At 40.4% G+C, this 16,147-nt stretch overlaps 1 protein-coding gene across 1 annotated transcript in view; it reads right to left on the bottom strand.

Moving 5' to 3' along the window:
* The window catches only part of Pnpt1 (polyribonucleotide nucleotidyltransferase 1), a 29,722-nt gene extending 22,524 nt beyond the window's left edge, over nt 1-7,198 (bottom strand). Inside the window, exons 1-9 of the mRNA XM_052198731.1 lie at nt 6,998-7,198; nt 6,382-6,442; nt 5,582-5,656; nt 4,809-4,914; nt 3,894-3,943; nt 2,663-2,726; nt 2,525-2,572; nt 686-799; nt 351-537 (exon numbers count right to left, since the gene is read on the bottom strand). Coding sequence (XP_052054691.1) covers nt 351-537; nt 686-799; nt 2,525-2,572; nt 2,663-2,726; nt 3,894-3,943; nt 4,809-4,914; nt 5,582-5,656; nt 6,382-6,442; nt 6,998-7,167 — 875 coding nt within the window. The 5' untranslated portion in view covers nt 7,168-7,198. The remainder of the gene's footprint in view (nt 1-350; nt 538-685; nt 800-2,524; nt 2,573-2,662; nt 2,727-3,893; nt 3,944-4,808; nt 4,915-5,581; nt 5,657-6,381; nt 6,443-6,997) is intronic.
* Between the last annotated feature and the right edge of the window lie 8,949 nt (nt 7,199-16,147).

Here is a 16,147-nt window from a genome sequence, read left to right as displayed (position 1 = left end):
TTGCTAGGCACTGTCTAAGCACTGGGTGTAGGGTTGTTCAAACCCATTTCTCTATGAGAAATAGAACCGTTTCCTAGATATTCAAATACTATGTTTTACTCTCTTTTCTATGGACACAGAGAGATAAAGGATCTGATTTTTAAACAACAAATGTCTCTTCATTTAAGATTTAGAATTTTATCTTGGACTGGGTTTATGCTGTAACTGCCTTCTCCTTCTTTTACGCAGCAGATAGATATTTATGATAATGACTTAAAGCAGGAAGGGACTGCATGTGAAGGAATACCAAGTGCACTGCCTTAGAGGGCCTGGAACCCAGTGACCACACCCATCTGCACACGTGTTCTTACTTATGTGTGTATTGCACAATCTCTGCAGAAGGAGTAAATATCTTCTGGGGTGTCCTCTTGGCAACACCGATTTCTTTTACCAACTGCTGGATGCCCTGAATTATCTGCTGTGTATACTTCACCCCAACTTTGATAGCATGGCAAAAGTCCTGCTGTAGAATGTTTTCTGCAGAGGCTTCCAACATAACTAGTTAGAGAAAATAAGAGGATGGTTTTTGTTTTAGAACCTTTCACCAATACAGTATTTTTTAAATGATAAACAAAGACACAAATAACAAAAGCAGAAAGTACAATTTGCAAGTAAAATCCAGAATGAATATATTGAAATTATTTACCAATTTGGCTTTTAGGTGCTCCGGCAACTACTAAATTTAAGGTGCTAGAAGACATTTCTTTCCTTGTTGGGTTAACGACACATTCTCCATTGATCATTCCTATCCGTACTGCCCCTAAAACATATTAAAATGTTGGCAGCTGTTTAAACCTTGCAGCATCTGTAGGGATGTGAAAGGCAGTCTGTGGCCTGGTTGAGTGAGGCTTACTCTGGAGACCCAGTAGAATATATTCTACAAAGGACAAAACTATGAGCCATGTACCCAGACACTTTGCTCCTGACACGAGACCCTCAACTCTAAATTCTGAGGCCATCATTCATGTAGGGCCACGCCTGAAACCCCTAGTATTCTGGCTGGACTCCACCCACACAGTCACCTGGCAAGAGCCAGGTATGTTCTTCCCCAAGGTTACCTGGTAATAGCTAGGTAGGCCGGCCCACTATAAAAAGGGGTGTCTGCCCCTCCCTTCTCCCTTACTCTCTTTCTTTCTCGGCTCTGTTCCCTTGCTCCATCTCCCCATTCCCTTCCCTCTCTCTCCATGTGGCCATGGCTGGCTTCTACTTTCTACTTTCTCCCTCTCTCTATTTCTCTACAATAAACACTAAACCAACGGACTGCCTCCTTTCATCTGGACTTGCAGCGCTGGAGCAATGGAACAGGCCTTCCCCTAAAGAGCCGTGTCTAATCTCCAGCCATGAGCCCCACCAAGCCTAGCCAGCAGCCGCCAGACCAGACCAGACAGGACTTGCTGGTGCAGGAACCAGCCAGCACTCACTCCCCCCTTCCCTTTGGCCCCTGGGCTGACCTTAGCAGTGCGGGGGGGGGGGGGGGGGGGGGGGTGCGGGGGGGGGCACTCTTTCTCAGGTATCCTGCTGCGTCCTGCAATGCTCGAGAGCTAGAACCTGTCATCCCTGACGACACATCACACGGCCTAATGGCTGTCCAGTGGCGGTCCGTGGGAGTCACGCAACAGTTTCCCATGTCTGGTGAGCTCTGGCAGGATGTGGGTCCCCCCTTCGTGTTCCCCCTTTATTTCTCCATGTCCTGCACCCCACAAGCTCCACGATATTTTTCTAATACTGGCTTCACACCATTGTCATTTTGACAAAAGAATGAAGTTTCTACTTGTCCCATGGTTAAGGTCAGGTCCAACAAACACCCTATGCCGCCGTCCTTCGTGGCTCCGTGGGATGCTCTGAATCACTCCTGGCAGCGCCTGCACACCTGTTTGATTATGCTTATGCTCCCCTCTATATCCAAACTATTCTGTCTGAAGCAAATGCCTGCACCCCTCGCACTGATGTTCCACTTACACACTGGCGACGCGGTGAAGCCCTGCCTGACAACCTGCCCTTCTGTATCCTTTTCTAAGCTCCTTGTCTGTCATTATAACAGTATTATTTGTAAATAAATACCAGTCTCTTTCCCTTACCCATGAGAAAAGCAAGAGCCTCCTTATTCTTTGTATTGCTAGTGGTCAGACGGCCTTTTCCCTCAGTGCTTAACCTAACTGCGAACACTGAGCGCACTTTATAACTACAAAGAGAATCATCTGTAGACTATACGAGAGTTATAAGTTACAAGCATGTCTGCTTTAATTTGAAAGGGTATGCACTCTGGTAATTCCCCACTGTAAAGAATGAAAAGATAGACATGGAGAAAAAAATCTAGAGCTATAAAATCAATAACATCGTAACAGGGTTACTGGTAACAAAAGACAAAGGAAGGATGAAAAATGCCTGAAAGACCTGCAAGAAATCTTAGAAGTAATAAATCAGCACCAATGACACGTTCACTGTGACTGAAAGAACAGTGGTCCACTTTCAAACTGTAACCTACCGACAGGTCCGTTCCAAGGGATGTCCGACAAGGAGAGGGCTGCAGACGCTTTAAAGGGAGAAAATACAAAACTGAAATTACAGTATCTCAGTGCTTTAAAAAATCATCAGTGATCATTTCAGTTGGTGTTACACTTACCACCATTAACTGCTAGGACATCAGGATCATTGATGCCATCTACTGCTAGCAGATTACAGAGAACCTGACAATAAAGGAAACAAATTTGATATTCAGACAACAACAACAAAAAGCTCTTGATGTTGCAAGATTATAATTTAAATTGGCAACTATATAATACCTATATGCTCAATATCCAATATCAAATCCTTTAGAGTTGGCTATAATTAACTAAATCCTTGACCCTTGACACTAGGTATTTAATACTTGAGTTTCCCCCTTTTTATTTATTTATTTATTTATTTATTTATTTATTTATTTATTTATTTAATTTTTAAAAGGGTATATGGTATGAGAGCCTACCAGGCACTGTTGAACCCAGGGCTTTTACTACCAAGCCCTGGCTTTGTTTCTTCACCTTAAGAAAGAAAAAAATATAGCATCTTCCTAAGGGGCTTACGTGAGAACTGAAACATGATATGCTGGAAGAATACTGTAAATGTCAGCTCTTTATTTATATTATTATCAGTTCATATTGCAAAGATCTACTTGTGCTAAATTCTTAAAAAACAATTTCCTTGAGGCTCTGATATCCTCTCAAAGATATACTTACTTAGTGCAGTTAAGTAAAATGGTTACCTAAGTATGCCTAAATAAAGCATATGATCACCACAGAAGTTTAGGTGGCCTAGAAATAAACACGTTATAAAAATTAGTTGTGAGAAGCTGGTCATCACAGCTCACTTCTGTGATCTCAGTACTTTGGAAGACAAAGGCAGACAGACTGCCATGTGTTTAAGGCTAGCATAGGATAGGCACAGAGTTCAAAGCCAGCCTGAGCTATAGAGATTTAGGTCTTGTTTGCCAAATCAAAACTGTTAGTAATGTTAATTGTCTTAGTGGGCTATTATAAACTTGACCTACAAAGCCAAGACACCGAATCTGACTACTCACGAGTATCACATTAACCATCTTTTATGTATACTCATTTATTTCTTAATGCAGGGCTTTTTAGATTCTCATTCAAACTTCTTAGAGTGTTCCCAACAGTCCTATTCATAATTCATAATTCAGGTGCCAGCTCAAAATGATAACAATCACATGGGTTTTCAAAGCACTGCTTTTTAAAAAGACTTAAAAATAGAATGCATAAGACAATCAGAATTCTTTATAAAGCTTTCTTTAGAAAGAATTATAAAACTTAAATAACTTAAAAAGTATACTATCTGGCAACAAACAAAGCAGCATTTACCTGAGTATCATAAAAATAGCCAGCTGGAAAGAGAGGTCGAATTGAGCGATCTGTCAAAACAAGACAAAGCTATTAAATGGCCCTGGCAGAGCCACTTTAGAACAAAACCTTTTGAAATAATAAGATAACTGTTGACTATGTCATAGACACAAACAAAAAGACCAGGAGTTAAGAAAAGCATCGATCAATACTTTCATTAATATTCATTAATATAGACCATTACCTAAAAGTTAAGAAAAGCATCGATCAATACTTTCGTTAATATAGACCATTACCTCAAAGAACGTCAAGGAAGAGATTGAAGACTAAGACTAAGAACAGCGGACAAAATAGCATATTTCTTTGGTTTACTGTGACTGAGGAATACATGTAAATATATATGTACTAGCAATTATTGGATAGGAAAAACTATAAACTACAAACGATTCCACATTATTTGTAGATGTCAAAGATTTGAAAGACTGGCTGGTGATATAACTTAGTCCTACATAGCTCTGAGTTTCATCATCACTGTCCTCCCCATCCCCTCCTCTTCCACATAGGCTTCTTCTTTCACAAAAAAGACTTAGAAGATGATAGATGCACTTCAACAGCTGATAAATACAATGCCTTTAGGAGTTACTAAGTTGAACATAAAAATGAAAAACCACAAAGAATAAACAACAGAACAGGCATGGGCATGGGATCCCCACATTCTAGGTTCATTTAGCCAGTGTTTACTGACTGCCAGGCTATTCTGGTATTGGGCTTTGGCAGTGAGAAAACAAGTTCTTCCCCCTCATGAAGCACAGTCACGAGTGAGGGAACAGATGGTAAATAATATCTGGTAACGTCACGCAGTGGCAGGTAGGACAGAGAGAAGCGGGGTGAGCACCGGCACAGTGAAGAAAGAGAGCCCCTCTGCTAAGAGCTCACCTATTACTCGACTTGTCAGAATCTCTTTGTCAGAAGAGCCAATCTCTCTTCTAAGGTAGTTTGTGGGGATTCTGCCTGCTGCAGCAGCCTTCTGTCTGTAGTCTACCTGAAGTAGCAAAGAAGCATTAAGGTTAACACAATTCCTTTTTAAAGTAACAAAGTATACCCCAAGAACTGCTATTATATAAGTATTAATTGTCCCAAGGTTGCTAACAACATATTCTAGGCTGTAAGGAGATAATATTTTATTTGCTTTTAGTATTCTCTTAAAACCCTCACAGGAAGAAAAGTATAAAGAATACTTCAACCCACTAATTAAAAAAAGTCCTTCATTTAACAGACAGATGACTACCTAGTCCACAACCTTCTACAGTAGCTTACCTTATCCAAGTCAAAAAGTGCCCCTTCCCCTGCTTTCTGTGTATCAACTCTGTGAGACGTAAGTGCCTTCTGTTTATCATATTAGAAAGACACAAATATCCTAATGTATTCTTAACATATAATTGCAGACCTAAACTGGAAGAAAACCCACAAAAACAATGAATTAATTGTTTTCTTAACACCAAAGCACTCCTGGACTCTCCCCGACCTCATCAAGCTGGATGTTCTGTACTCTTAGCAATCACCTCATTCTCTTAATCGACATGAAGTCTCAAACACTAAGGGCCTTCCTTTCTCATATAGTTTAATTTAAACTTTAGCACTTGAACAGGGTAGTGAAAATTCTACATATATACTATTCTAGATGCTCATATAAATAAGCAAATACTTACCACCAATGGCATGAATTGGGAAGGTGAAGGTTTTGTTTTGCTGACTGCTGTGACCATTACTGCAGTATCACCTGACTTGATTGAAGATATACAAAAATACCAGTAAATGTCTTTGAAATCAGACATTAATGTGCAAACAGTAATTGAATGAATCTAAATAAACTCAATGGAAGACATCTCTCTCTCTGCCTGTCTGCCTGCCTGTCTTTCTCTCTCAATAATGTCTCATTATGTAGCCCTGGTTGGCCTGGAATTCACTATGTTGACCTTCAACTCACAGAGATCTACTTACTTCTACCAATAGAGGTCCAGGGCACTGGGTTTAAATTCTTGCACCACCAAGCCTGGCTCAACAAAAGATCTCTTATTTCATGTGACCACAACTAGTCCAATTGTGATCCTTCCTATCTGACCAAGGTCAGTATTAGAATATTCACTGATGTTTTCACATGAAGAAATGGCTAACAGCTTAGTTGCAACAATGAACTAAATCATATTTTTTACTCCTTAAGAAGAAATTTAGAGTATAAAGAAAAATTTCCAAGAATTACAATGAAAAGAATAGTGAGAACACTTTTTCTAGAAAAGCATAACAGATTTCATTAATAGGCTACAATACAACCCACAGTTTGGAAGAGAACTTAAGGGTCATTTAATATATGCAACACTGACTTTGATGGCCTAGTGTGCTTCTGACACTAGAAATACCTCAGTAGTGTCTGAAGTAGTTCCCAATACCACAATGATGACTTATGATGCTCCCAAGACACCCATGATTAAAGCAAAGACTGGTGACCTACCTGTACCACAGCACAGCCATCAGCAAATCTTGCCAGTTTCCCAGAGGATATTTCTAATTTTCTGTTTAAGAAGAAAAATATAATATAAACTGACACCAGTACAAGTCTTTGCTAAGTAAAAATAATTGGAGAATCTAGGAAAAAAAAGAATGAAAGGCTCCCACTCGCCAGGAAAACAAAAAGCACACATAAGCGGGAAGTGTGATCATCAAAGCGCTAGAGACTTAAGGTAAGGGACATCTGGAGAAGGAACATGTTAGGAAGAAAATGGGTCAACTCCGGCTCGCACAGGCCTCGGCTGGCCGTCAGTGGAGCTGGGGCGCGGACCAAAGCGCAGTACCTAGAGGTGGTAGAGGTACTGGAGATCTGGAAAACAGAAAGGACGTCGGGGCACGGGGCAGAACTCGGGAAGTTCCCGGCAGGGCTACGAGGAAGCCGGAGGCAAAAGGCAGCGAGCGGCCAGCCTGGGGAAGGGGACGGAGCAGGGAGACAGACTTTAAATCCAGGAAAGGAAGTCTGCTCGACCTTAGCTGTGGAGTGGAGGGGTAGGACCGGCTTAGGCTGCCCGGGGATCACAGACTCCGCGAAACGCACGCGAGCTCACGGCGGTCCTCACCTGTGTCCCAGGTCCACAGTCACTGCTCTGGACCCAGTGCCGCTCCACAGCGCTCGCACCTGCAAAGAGCCGAGCGCCCGGTTCCGCCCGGGCCGGCCGAGGGGACCGAGGGGACCGCAGCGCAGCGGTCCGAGCCACACGCACAGGCAGCACTGCCTGCAGGCCGCCATGACACCCAGAGCGTGGGCCGCCCGGACGCGCCTCATTGGCCCGCCCGCCTGTAGGCGGGGCCCGGCGCGCTTTCGTTTCCGTGGAGCCTGGAAACCGGGAAAGCCACCCTTGCGGGCTTTCTACGAGGCTGCGAGAGGGTCAAACCACCAGAATGCGGTTTCCAGTCAGCTCTTTCTCCCCTGCGTTTATCAGTGAAAACTAAATACACTCTTAAGAGGAGCTAGAGAGATGGCTCAGCGGTTAAGAACACTGACTGCTCTTCCAGAGGTCCTGAGTTCAAACCCAGCAACCACATGGTGGCTCACAAACATCTGTAATGGGATCCGATGCCCTCTTCTGGTGTGTCTGAAGATAGCTACAGTGTACTCACATAAACAAACAAACAAATAAAAAATAAATAAATAAATACACTCTTAAGAAAACTGTATAGATTTAAAGAAAGCCCTTTAAGTAATACGCTCCGCGCGCTCTCTCTCTCTGTGTAACATGTTTAATAAATATACGAAACAGTAAATGAATACTGAACAACCTATGATCTTTTGGTTCTTACCTAAAGATCTAGGTTTGTGTCTATGGAAGGGCTTGGGAAGAGTTGTCCCTCGCACCCAGTGGGAGCCACCTGTAATTCCAGGGTTCAGGGGCTGAGAAAGGATTCATAAGTCATCCTGGTTTATTAGACTTTCCTGAGGGCTCGAGATTCAACAAGAGACCCTACTTCGCGGCATTATCAAGCAAGGCACCTTACTTCAACCTCTGGCTTCCACACATTCCTACTGCACACACACACACACACACACACACACCCCTGCACAGACATGTGTATCCACACACTCGTACACTTAGACACAAACATAAGCAAAGCAAAGCAAAACAAAATAAAACGAGAAAAACAAGAGAGAACTCTTTCTTTGAGAACTCCTTGAATAATTTACCATTCATTCAGTTGTAAGTGTTGGAGACATATATTAAAAGGGAAAGGAGTCTATGTTTCCTAATGTCAATCTAAAATAATTAGAATAGTAGTAATTTTGAGTCATAAACTCAAAAGCAAATAAAAGCATTGAAGTTCCAAGCTTCCCCCCCCATAGTATGTTTACGCAAGTCAGTTTTAGGTTAGCATAGAGACAGAAATTAAACTGCATAAAAATAATACCATTGCAAAATGAAGTATAATTTGATTTATTGTTTGATTTAAAATTATATTCATCTTTTAAAATTTTTTATTTTTCCTTTTTTGAGACAGGTAGCTATCCAAACACTGCTAGAATAATGAGTGTACATCTTGTTATACATTTGCAGACACTTAACTAACTTTGTAACTAAAAGTGTCATCATACACTGAGAAGTACAAGAGTTTTCTTCAGAAGGAATACAGCCTGTTTGACTTTAGGAAAGACTGCTCTGTGGCTGATGGTGCCTCCTCTGTCACCAACTCTGATGATCTGAGCTTGACCCTTAGAACCCATATGATAGAAGAAGAAAGCCAACTCCAACTGCTTTAACTCTGATCTCTATAGGGACTGTGTGGACACTCAAATAAAACATTAAAAACGAAAGAAAGAAGCATTACTTCACATCACAGCCAGGTGGTGCTTTCTTCATCACAAGTGCAATGTGCCTTCATTCTGACTAAATTTCAGTAGCTTCTCAATCTTTAAACAATTTTTTATAACTGTTTTGTTATAAACAATTTATAATAAAATTGTTTCTTATGGTTTATAAAAATTTTGTTTTCTACTTGGTTTTATGAACTTTAATTTACCAATATACTTACCTCTATCTTCTTTTTATACTCTGAATAAACTGAATATACTCCCTGGCATAGTACCACTTTTTTTCCATGCCTCTATATCTTTGCATGCACATTTATGTGCTTAGCACATGTCCTCTCTCATGTGTCAGTCTGGAGACCTCAGCACTTAATAAGACCTTTCTTTCCCCAGGCAGACCTATAAGAACAATCTATGCCTGGCATTCTAGTTTACTCACTTATTTGAAGAAGCACTGACTGTGAATGTGGGGAATAGCTATTGTGTAGTTTAAGTCCAACAAATGCTGGCAATGACCCTGAATTGCCCGGATTAGAATTTTACCATGTCTAGCTTCTAAACCCGTGACTGAGGTAAGCTGCTTCCTAGATTCTCTTCTGTAAAGTAGGAGTGATGAAGTCTATCTCTTAGGGTTGCTGCAGATCTGAATGCAATCATTCTGACAGAACTGAAGTCCTTCCTCTCACACAGAAAGGCTGCAGCATTTACTGAATAGCCACGGTATCTGTTGGTCTGCAGACTAATGGGGGCTGGAGGGGGGGAAAGAAAGAATAATGAAGAAGAAAAGTGAGAAGTGAGGAGGGAGGGGAGGAGAGAACAGAGGAAGAGTGAGGATGAGGAGGGGGAGGAGAAGGCAGGGAAGAGGAGGACTGAGAGTGAGAGGCTCAGGACAGAATGGAAGACGTGACTGGGGAGCTATGCTTAGCAACTGAATACACAGCAGCCTCAGACCCACTCCCAACATTTCTCCATTTTTTTCCTAAATAAAAGATTCTTGGCCAGGTGAAGGCTCAATAGATGCCTCAACAAAGGGTAATCGAGGGGGGAGGGGGAGGGAGAGTGGGTCGGGTGGAGGGACATATATGTGGAGGCAGGGGGGGAGGAGGGGTTTGGGGGTCTTTGGGGAGGGGGGAAATCCAGAAAGGTTTTACCATTGCAAATGTAAATTCAATAAATGCAATTAAAAAAAAGTTCTTTCTCTTATCAAAATAAATGACACATAATAAGAACAATTATGAAACAGTTGTGAAAATTATTGGGTAAGATTTACATTTGACAGCTTTAGATGAAGTATTCTACTATCTATCTTATCACAATAAATTCAGAGTTTTGAACTTAAGTCATTTTCTATTATAACTTGTATTATTAACCTAAAATATTTACTTAGACCTAAAAACATCTTCTTAAATGCTAAAAATCTTAACCTTAGTTCTGAGACTATAACTATGCAGTGTTCAACTCCACCAGAGACCTGAGAAGGAATAAATATTACCTGTGTATGCAGTAAGTGCAGGGAGGCAGCTTCCAAACTATCAGGATGACAGAGAAAGTCGGCTGCCTCAGAAGTTTCTAAAGCATCGCAGCAGCTATGTTGGAGCTTCAGCCTTCTGGCCCAGACTATCTGACATAGTTTTCTGTGGAGCAGCGATGATGAAGGACTAGCCTGTCCTGGCCTTGCAAAGCTTGGCAGTCAGTCCCCTGCATCCATGTTTGTCCCTTTCAGACAGCATTCTGTCTACAGTTTGTGCCCAGTGGACACTTGCCACATTTGAAGCAAACTCCCTAAGGAGGCTTCCTGATGCTCATCATCTTCTTGAAGTAGAAATGAGGATACTGCCAGGAAATCTGTCTCAATGTCAAAAAAGGCTCAAATTGATAAAACATTTTTAAATGTCATATTCTGTAAGTCTCTGAGGTGTTTGAGGACCATCTATCTATATAGTATATGTTAATAGGCAAACTTTGTTTTTAAGTAGTTGCTATCTGTTCAACCTTGGAAGTAAGTTTGTGATAAACTAGTCTGGTAGCATGACCGTGAACAACTTATAATAGCAGCTTTTAAAAGGACTAAATACAACACTAAGAACCATCTAGATACAATACCTCAAGTAAGAGTTGAAACTATGTATACATAGTATACTTTAACAAAAATAACCTTAATTTTGTATTAATATACAAAAATCTATACCAATGTAACAAAATGTAATCTTTTTTTTTTTTTTTTTTTTTTTTTTTTTTTTTTTTTTTTTTTTTGGTTTTTCGAGGCAGGGTTTCTCTGTATAGCCCTGGCTATCCTGGAACTCACTCTGTAGACCAGGCTGGCCTCGAACTCAGAAATCCGCATGCTTCTGCCTCCCAGAGTGCTGGGGTTAAAGGTGTGCTCCACCACTGCTCAGCAAATGTAATCTTAATATGTATCAATATACAAATACATATACCAATGTAACATTTTTGCCTATAAAATGTTTTTTTGGCTTACTAGTAGATTAAAAAAATCTACCCCCTTTTTGTATAATTGCTATAATATTCCTATATTCTCACTTTTTATTGGATATTTTATTTATTTACATTTCAAATGTTATCTCCTTTCCCAGTTTCCCCTCCAGAAAACTCCTGCTCCTCCCCTCCCCTCGCTTCTATGAGGTTGCTCCCCTACCCACCCACCCACCCACCCACTCCCACCTCCCCACCTTCTCATTTCTGAACACTCCAGCATCAAGCCTTCATAGGACCAAGGGACTCTCTTCCCACTGATGTCTGATGAGCTGGTCCTCTGGAGCCATGGGTTTCTCCATGTGTACTCTGTGGTTGGTGGTTTAGTCTCTGGGAGCTCTGAAAGGTCTGGTTGGTTGATATTGTTGTTCTTCCTATGGGATTGCAAACCTCTTCAGTTCCTTCAGTCCTTTCTCAAGCTCCTCCTTTGGGGACCCCATGCTCAATCCAATGGTTGGGTGTGAGCATCTACCTATGTATTTGTCAGGCTCTGGCAGAGCCTCTCAGGAGACGGCTGCATCGGGCTCCTGTTAGCAAGTACGTCTTGGCATCTGCAATAGTATCTGTGTTTGGTGTCTGTATATGGTCTGGATCCCATGTGGGGCAGTCTCTGGATAGTCTTTCCTTCAGGCCTTGCTCCACACTTTGTCTCCATATTTCCTCCCTTGAGTATTTTGTTCCCCCTTCTAAGAAGGACCAACGCATCCACACATTGATCTTCATTCTTTGTGAGCTTCATGTGATCTCTGAATTGTATCTTGGGTATTCCCAACATTTGGGCTAATATCCACTTATCAGTGAGTGCATACCATGTGAGTTCTTTTGTGATTGGGTTACTTCATTCAGGATGATATTTCTTGTTCCATCGATTTGTTAAGAATTTCATGAATTCATTGTTTTTAATAGCTGCGTAGTACTCCATTGTGTAAATATACCACATTTTCTGTATACATTCCTCTGTTGAAGGACATCTGGGTTCTTTCCAGCATTTGGCTATTATAAATAAGGCTCCTATGAACATAGTGTAGCATGTGTCCTTGTTATGTTGGAGTGTCTTCTGGGTATATGCCCAGCAGTGGTATAGCTGGGTCCTCAGGTAGTACTATGTCCAATTTTCTGAGGAACCACCAGACTGATTTCCAGAGAGGTTGTACCAGCTTACAATCCCACCAACAATATAGGAGTGTCCCTCTTTCTTCACCCTCACCAGCATCTGCTGACATCTGAGTTTTTGATCTTAAACATTCTAACTGGTGTGAGGTGGAAATTCAGGGTCATTTTGATTTGTAATTCCCTGATGACTAAAGATGTTGAACATTTCTTTTTTGTTTTGTTTTGTTTTTGTTTTTGTTTTGAACATTTCTTTAGGTGCTTCATGGTCACTTGATATTCCTCAGTTGAGAATTCTCTTTATAGCTCTATACCCCATTTTTAATAGGGTTATTTGATTGTCTGGAGTTTAATTTCTTGAGTTCTTGGTCAATATTGGATATTAGCCCTCTATCAGATGTAGGATTTATAAAGATCTTTTCCCAATCTGTTCGTTGCCGTTTTGTCCTATTGACAGTGACCTTTGTCTTACGGAAGCTTTGTAATTTTATGAGGTCCCATTTGTCAATTCTTGATCTAAGAGCATAAGCTATTGGTGTTCTGTTCAGGAAATTTCCCCCTGTGCCTATGTGCTCAAGGCTCTTCACCACTTTCTCTTCTATTAGATTCAGTGCATCTCATTTTATGTGGAAGTCCTTGATCCACTTGGACTTGAGCTTTGTACAGGAGATAAGAATGGATCAACTGGCCTTCTTCTACATGCTGACGGCTAGTTGAACCAGCACTGTTTGTTGAAAATGCTGTCTTTTTTCCACTGGATGGTTTTAGCTCCTTTGTCAAAGATTGAGTGACAATAGGTGTGTGGGTTCATGTCTGGGTCTTTAGTTCTGTTTTATTGGTGTACTTGCCTGTTTTTATACTAACACCATGGAGTTTGTTTTATCACTATTTCTCTGTAGCACAGCTTGAGGACAGGGATGATGATTCCCCAAGAAGTTCTTTTATCGTTGAGAATAACTTTCACTGTCCTGAGGTTTTGTTATGCCAGATGAACTTGAGAATTGCTCTTCCTAACTCTATGAAGAATTTTGTTAGAATTTTGATGGGGATTGCATTGAATCTGTGAATTGCTTTAGGCAAAATTACCATTATTACTATATTAACCCTGCCAATCCATGAGCATGGGAAATCTTTTCATCTTCTGAGATCTTCCTTGATTTCTTTCTTCAGAGGCTTGAAGTTCTTGTCATACAGATCTTTCACTTGCTTAGAGTCACCCCAAGATACTTTATATTATTTGTGACTATTGTGAAGGGTGTCATTTCTCTAATTTTTTTCTCAGTCTGTTTATCCTTTGAGTAGAGGAAGGTTACTGATTTGTTTGAGTTAATTTTATATCCAGTCGCTTTGCTGAAGTTGTTTATCAGGCTTGGGTGTTCTCCGATGGAGTTTTTGGAGTCACTTAAGTATAATAACATATCATTTGCAAATAGTGATATTTCAATTGCATCCTTTCCAATTTGTTTCCCTTTGACCTCTTTTTGTTGTCTAATTGCTCTGGCTTGGACTTTGTTGACTGCATTGAATAGGTAGGAAGAGAGTGGCCAGCCTTGTCTTGCTTCAGGTTTCTCTCCATTTGGTCTGATGTTGGCTACTGGTTTGCTGTATATTGCTTTTACTATGTTTTGGCATGGGCCTTGAATTCCTGATCTTTTCAAGACTTTTATCATGAATGGATGTTGAATTTTGTCAAATGCTTTCTCAGCTTCTAATGAGATGATCATGTGATTTTTTTCTTTCAGTTTGTAAGAAAGTCTTTTTCAGTCTTTTCAGTTTATATAGTGGATTATGTTGATAGATTTCTGTATATTGAACCATCATTGCATTCCTCGGATAAAGCAAACTTGATCGTGATGAATGATTGTTTTGATGATTTCTTGGATTTGGTTTTCGAGAATTTTATGAGCATTTTTGTATTGATATTAATAAGTAAAATTAGTTTGATGTTCTCTTTCTTTGTTGGTTCTTTGTGTGGTTTAGGTATGAGCATAATACTGCTTTCATACAATGAATTGGGTATTGTTCCTTTTGTTTCTGTTTTGTGGAATAGTTTGAAGAGTATTGGTGTTGGGTCTTCTTTGAAGGTCTGATAGAATTCTGCAATGCACCCATCTGGTCCTGTGCTTTTTTTTTGTTGGGAGACTTTTAATGGCTGCTTCTATTTCTTTAGATATTATGGAACTGTTTAGATGGCTTATCTGATCCTGATTTAACTTTGGTACCTGCCTAGAAAATTGTCCATTTCATCCATATTTTCCAGTTTTGTTGAGTTTAGGCGTTTGTAGTAGGATCTGGTGATATTTTTGAATTTCCTCCTTTTTTGTTGTTTGTCTCCTTTTTTATTTTTTATTTTTTTTCAATTTTGATACTGTCTCTGTGCCCTCTCTTAGTCTGGCTAAAGGTTTATCTATCTTGTTGACTTTCTCAAAGAAATAGCTCCAGGTTTTGTTGATTCTTTGTATAGTTTTTTGTTGTTGTTTTTACTTGGTTGATTTCTGTCCCGGTTTTAATTATTTCCTGCTTTCTTCTCCTCTTGCTTCCTTTTATTCTAGAGCTTTCAGATGTGCTTTCAAGCTGCTAGTGTATGCTCTCTCCAGTTTTTTTTGAAGGCACTCAGAGCTATGAATTTTCCTCTTAGCACTGCTCTCATTGTGTCCCATAAGGTTTGGTATGATGTGTCTTCATTTTCATTAAATTCGAGAAAAAGTCTTAATTTCTTTCTTTATTTCTTCCTTGACCAAGTTATCATTGAATAGGGTGTGTTGTTCAGCTTCCATGGGTATGTGGGCTTCCCCACCACCTTTTATTTTGTTACTATTGAAGACCAGACTTAGTCCATGGTGATCTGATAGGATACATGGGGTTGTTTCAGTCTTCTTAAATCTGTTGAGGCCTGTTTTGTGACAAGTTATATGGACAATTTTGGAGAAGTTAGCATGAGGGGCCGAGAAGAAGATATACTCTTTTGTTTAAGGATGAAATGTTCTATATATGTATCTGTTAAATCCATTTGGTTCATAATTTCTGTTAGTTTCAATGTGTCTCTACTTAGTTTGTGTTTCCATGATCTGTCCATTGATGAAAGTGGAATGTTGAAGTCTCCCACTATCATTATGTGAGGTACAATGTGATACATAGGGAGTTCCAAGCCAAATCAGCATACAGAAAAAAGCATTTCACCCCCGCCAAAAGCATTCAGCAATCAAATATCAAAATGGACTTAAACTTTACTATAGAGTCTCCTAGTACTAGGGGTATACGCCAGATTTCTGCAACCGCTTTTCCTGGGATGGCTCCTATCTCATGATGACAGAAGACTACGGGATGGCTTAATAAATGGAAATCAGGCTGGCGGTTCCTCAGAAAACTGGACATGAGACTTCCAGAGGACCCTGCTATACCTCTCCTGGGCATATATCCAAAGGACTCCCCGGCATGCAGTAACGACACATGCTCCATTATGTTCATAGCAGCCTTATTTATAATAGCCAGAAGTTGGAAAGAACCCAGATGCCCCTCAAAGGAGGAATGGATTCAGAAAATGTGGTATATTTACACAACGGAATACTACTCAGCAATTAGAAACAACGAATTCACAAAATTTTTAGGCAAATGGTTTGATCTGGAAAATATCATCCTAAGTGAGGTAACCCAATCACAAAAGAATACACATGGAATGCAATCTCTGATAAATGGATATTAATTAGCCCAGAAGCCCTGAATACCCAAGGCACAAATTGCATAACAAATGACTCCCATGAAGAAGTATGGAGAGGGTCCTGATCCTGGAAAGGATTGATCTAGCATTGGGAAGGGAATATAAGGA

This window comes from Apodemus sylvaticus, chromosome 11 (assembly GCF_947179515.1).
Source record: "Apodemus sylvaticus chromosome 11, mApoSyl1.1, whole genome shotgun sequence".
Taxonomy (NCBI): Eukaryota; Metazoa; Chordata; class Mammalia; order Rodentia; family Muridae; genus Apodemus; species Apodemus sylvaticus.
The sequence above is the reverse complement of the archived record's forward strand: the minus strand, read 5'-3'. Positions and strand labels throughout refer to the sequence as shown.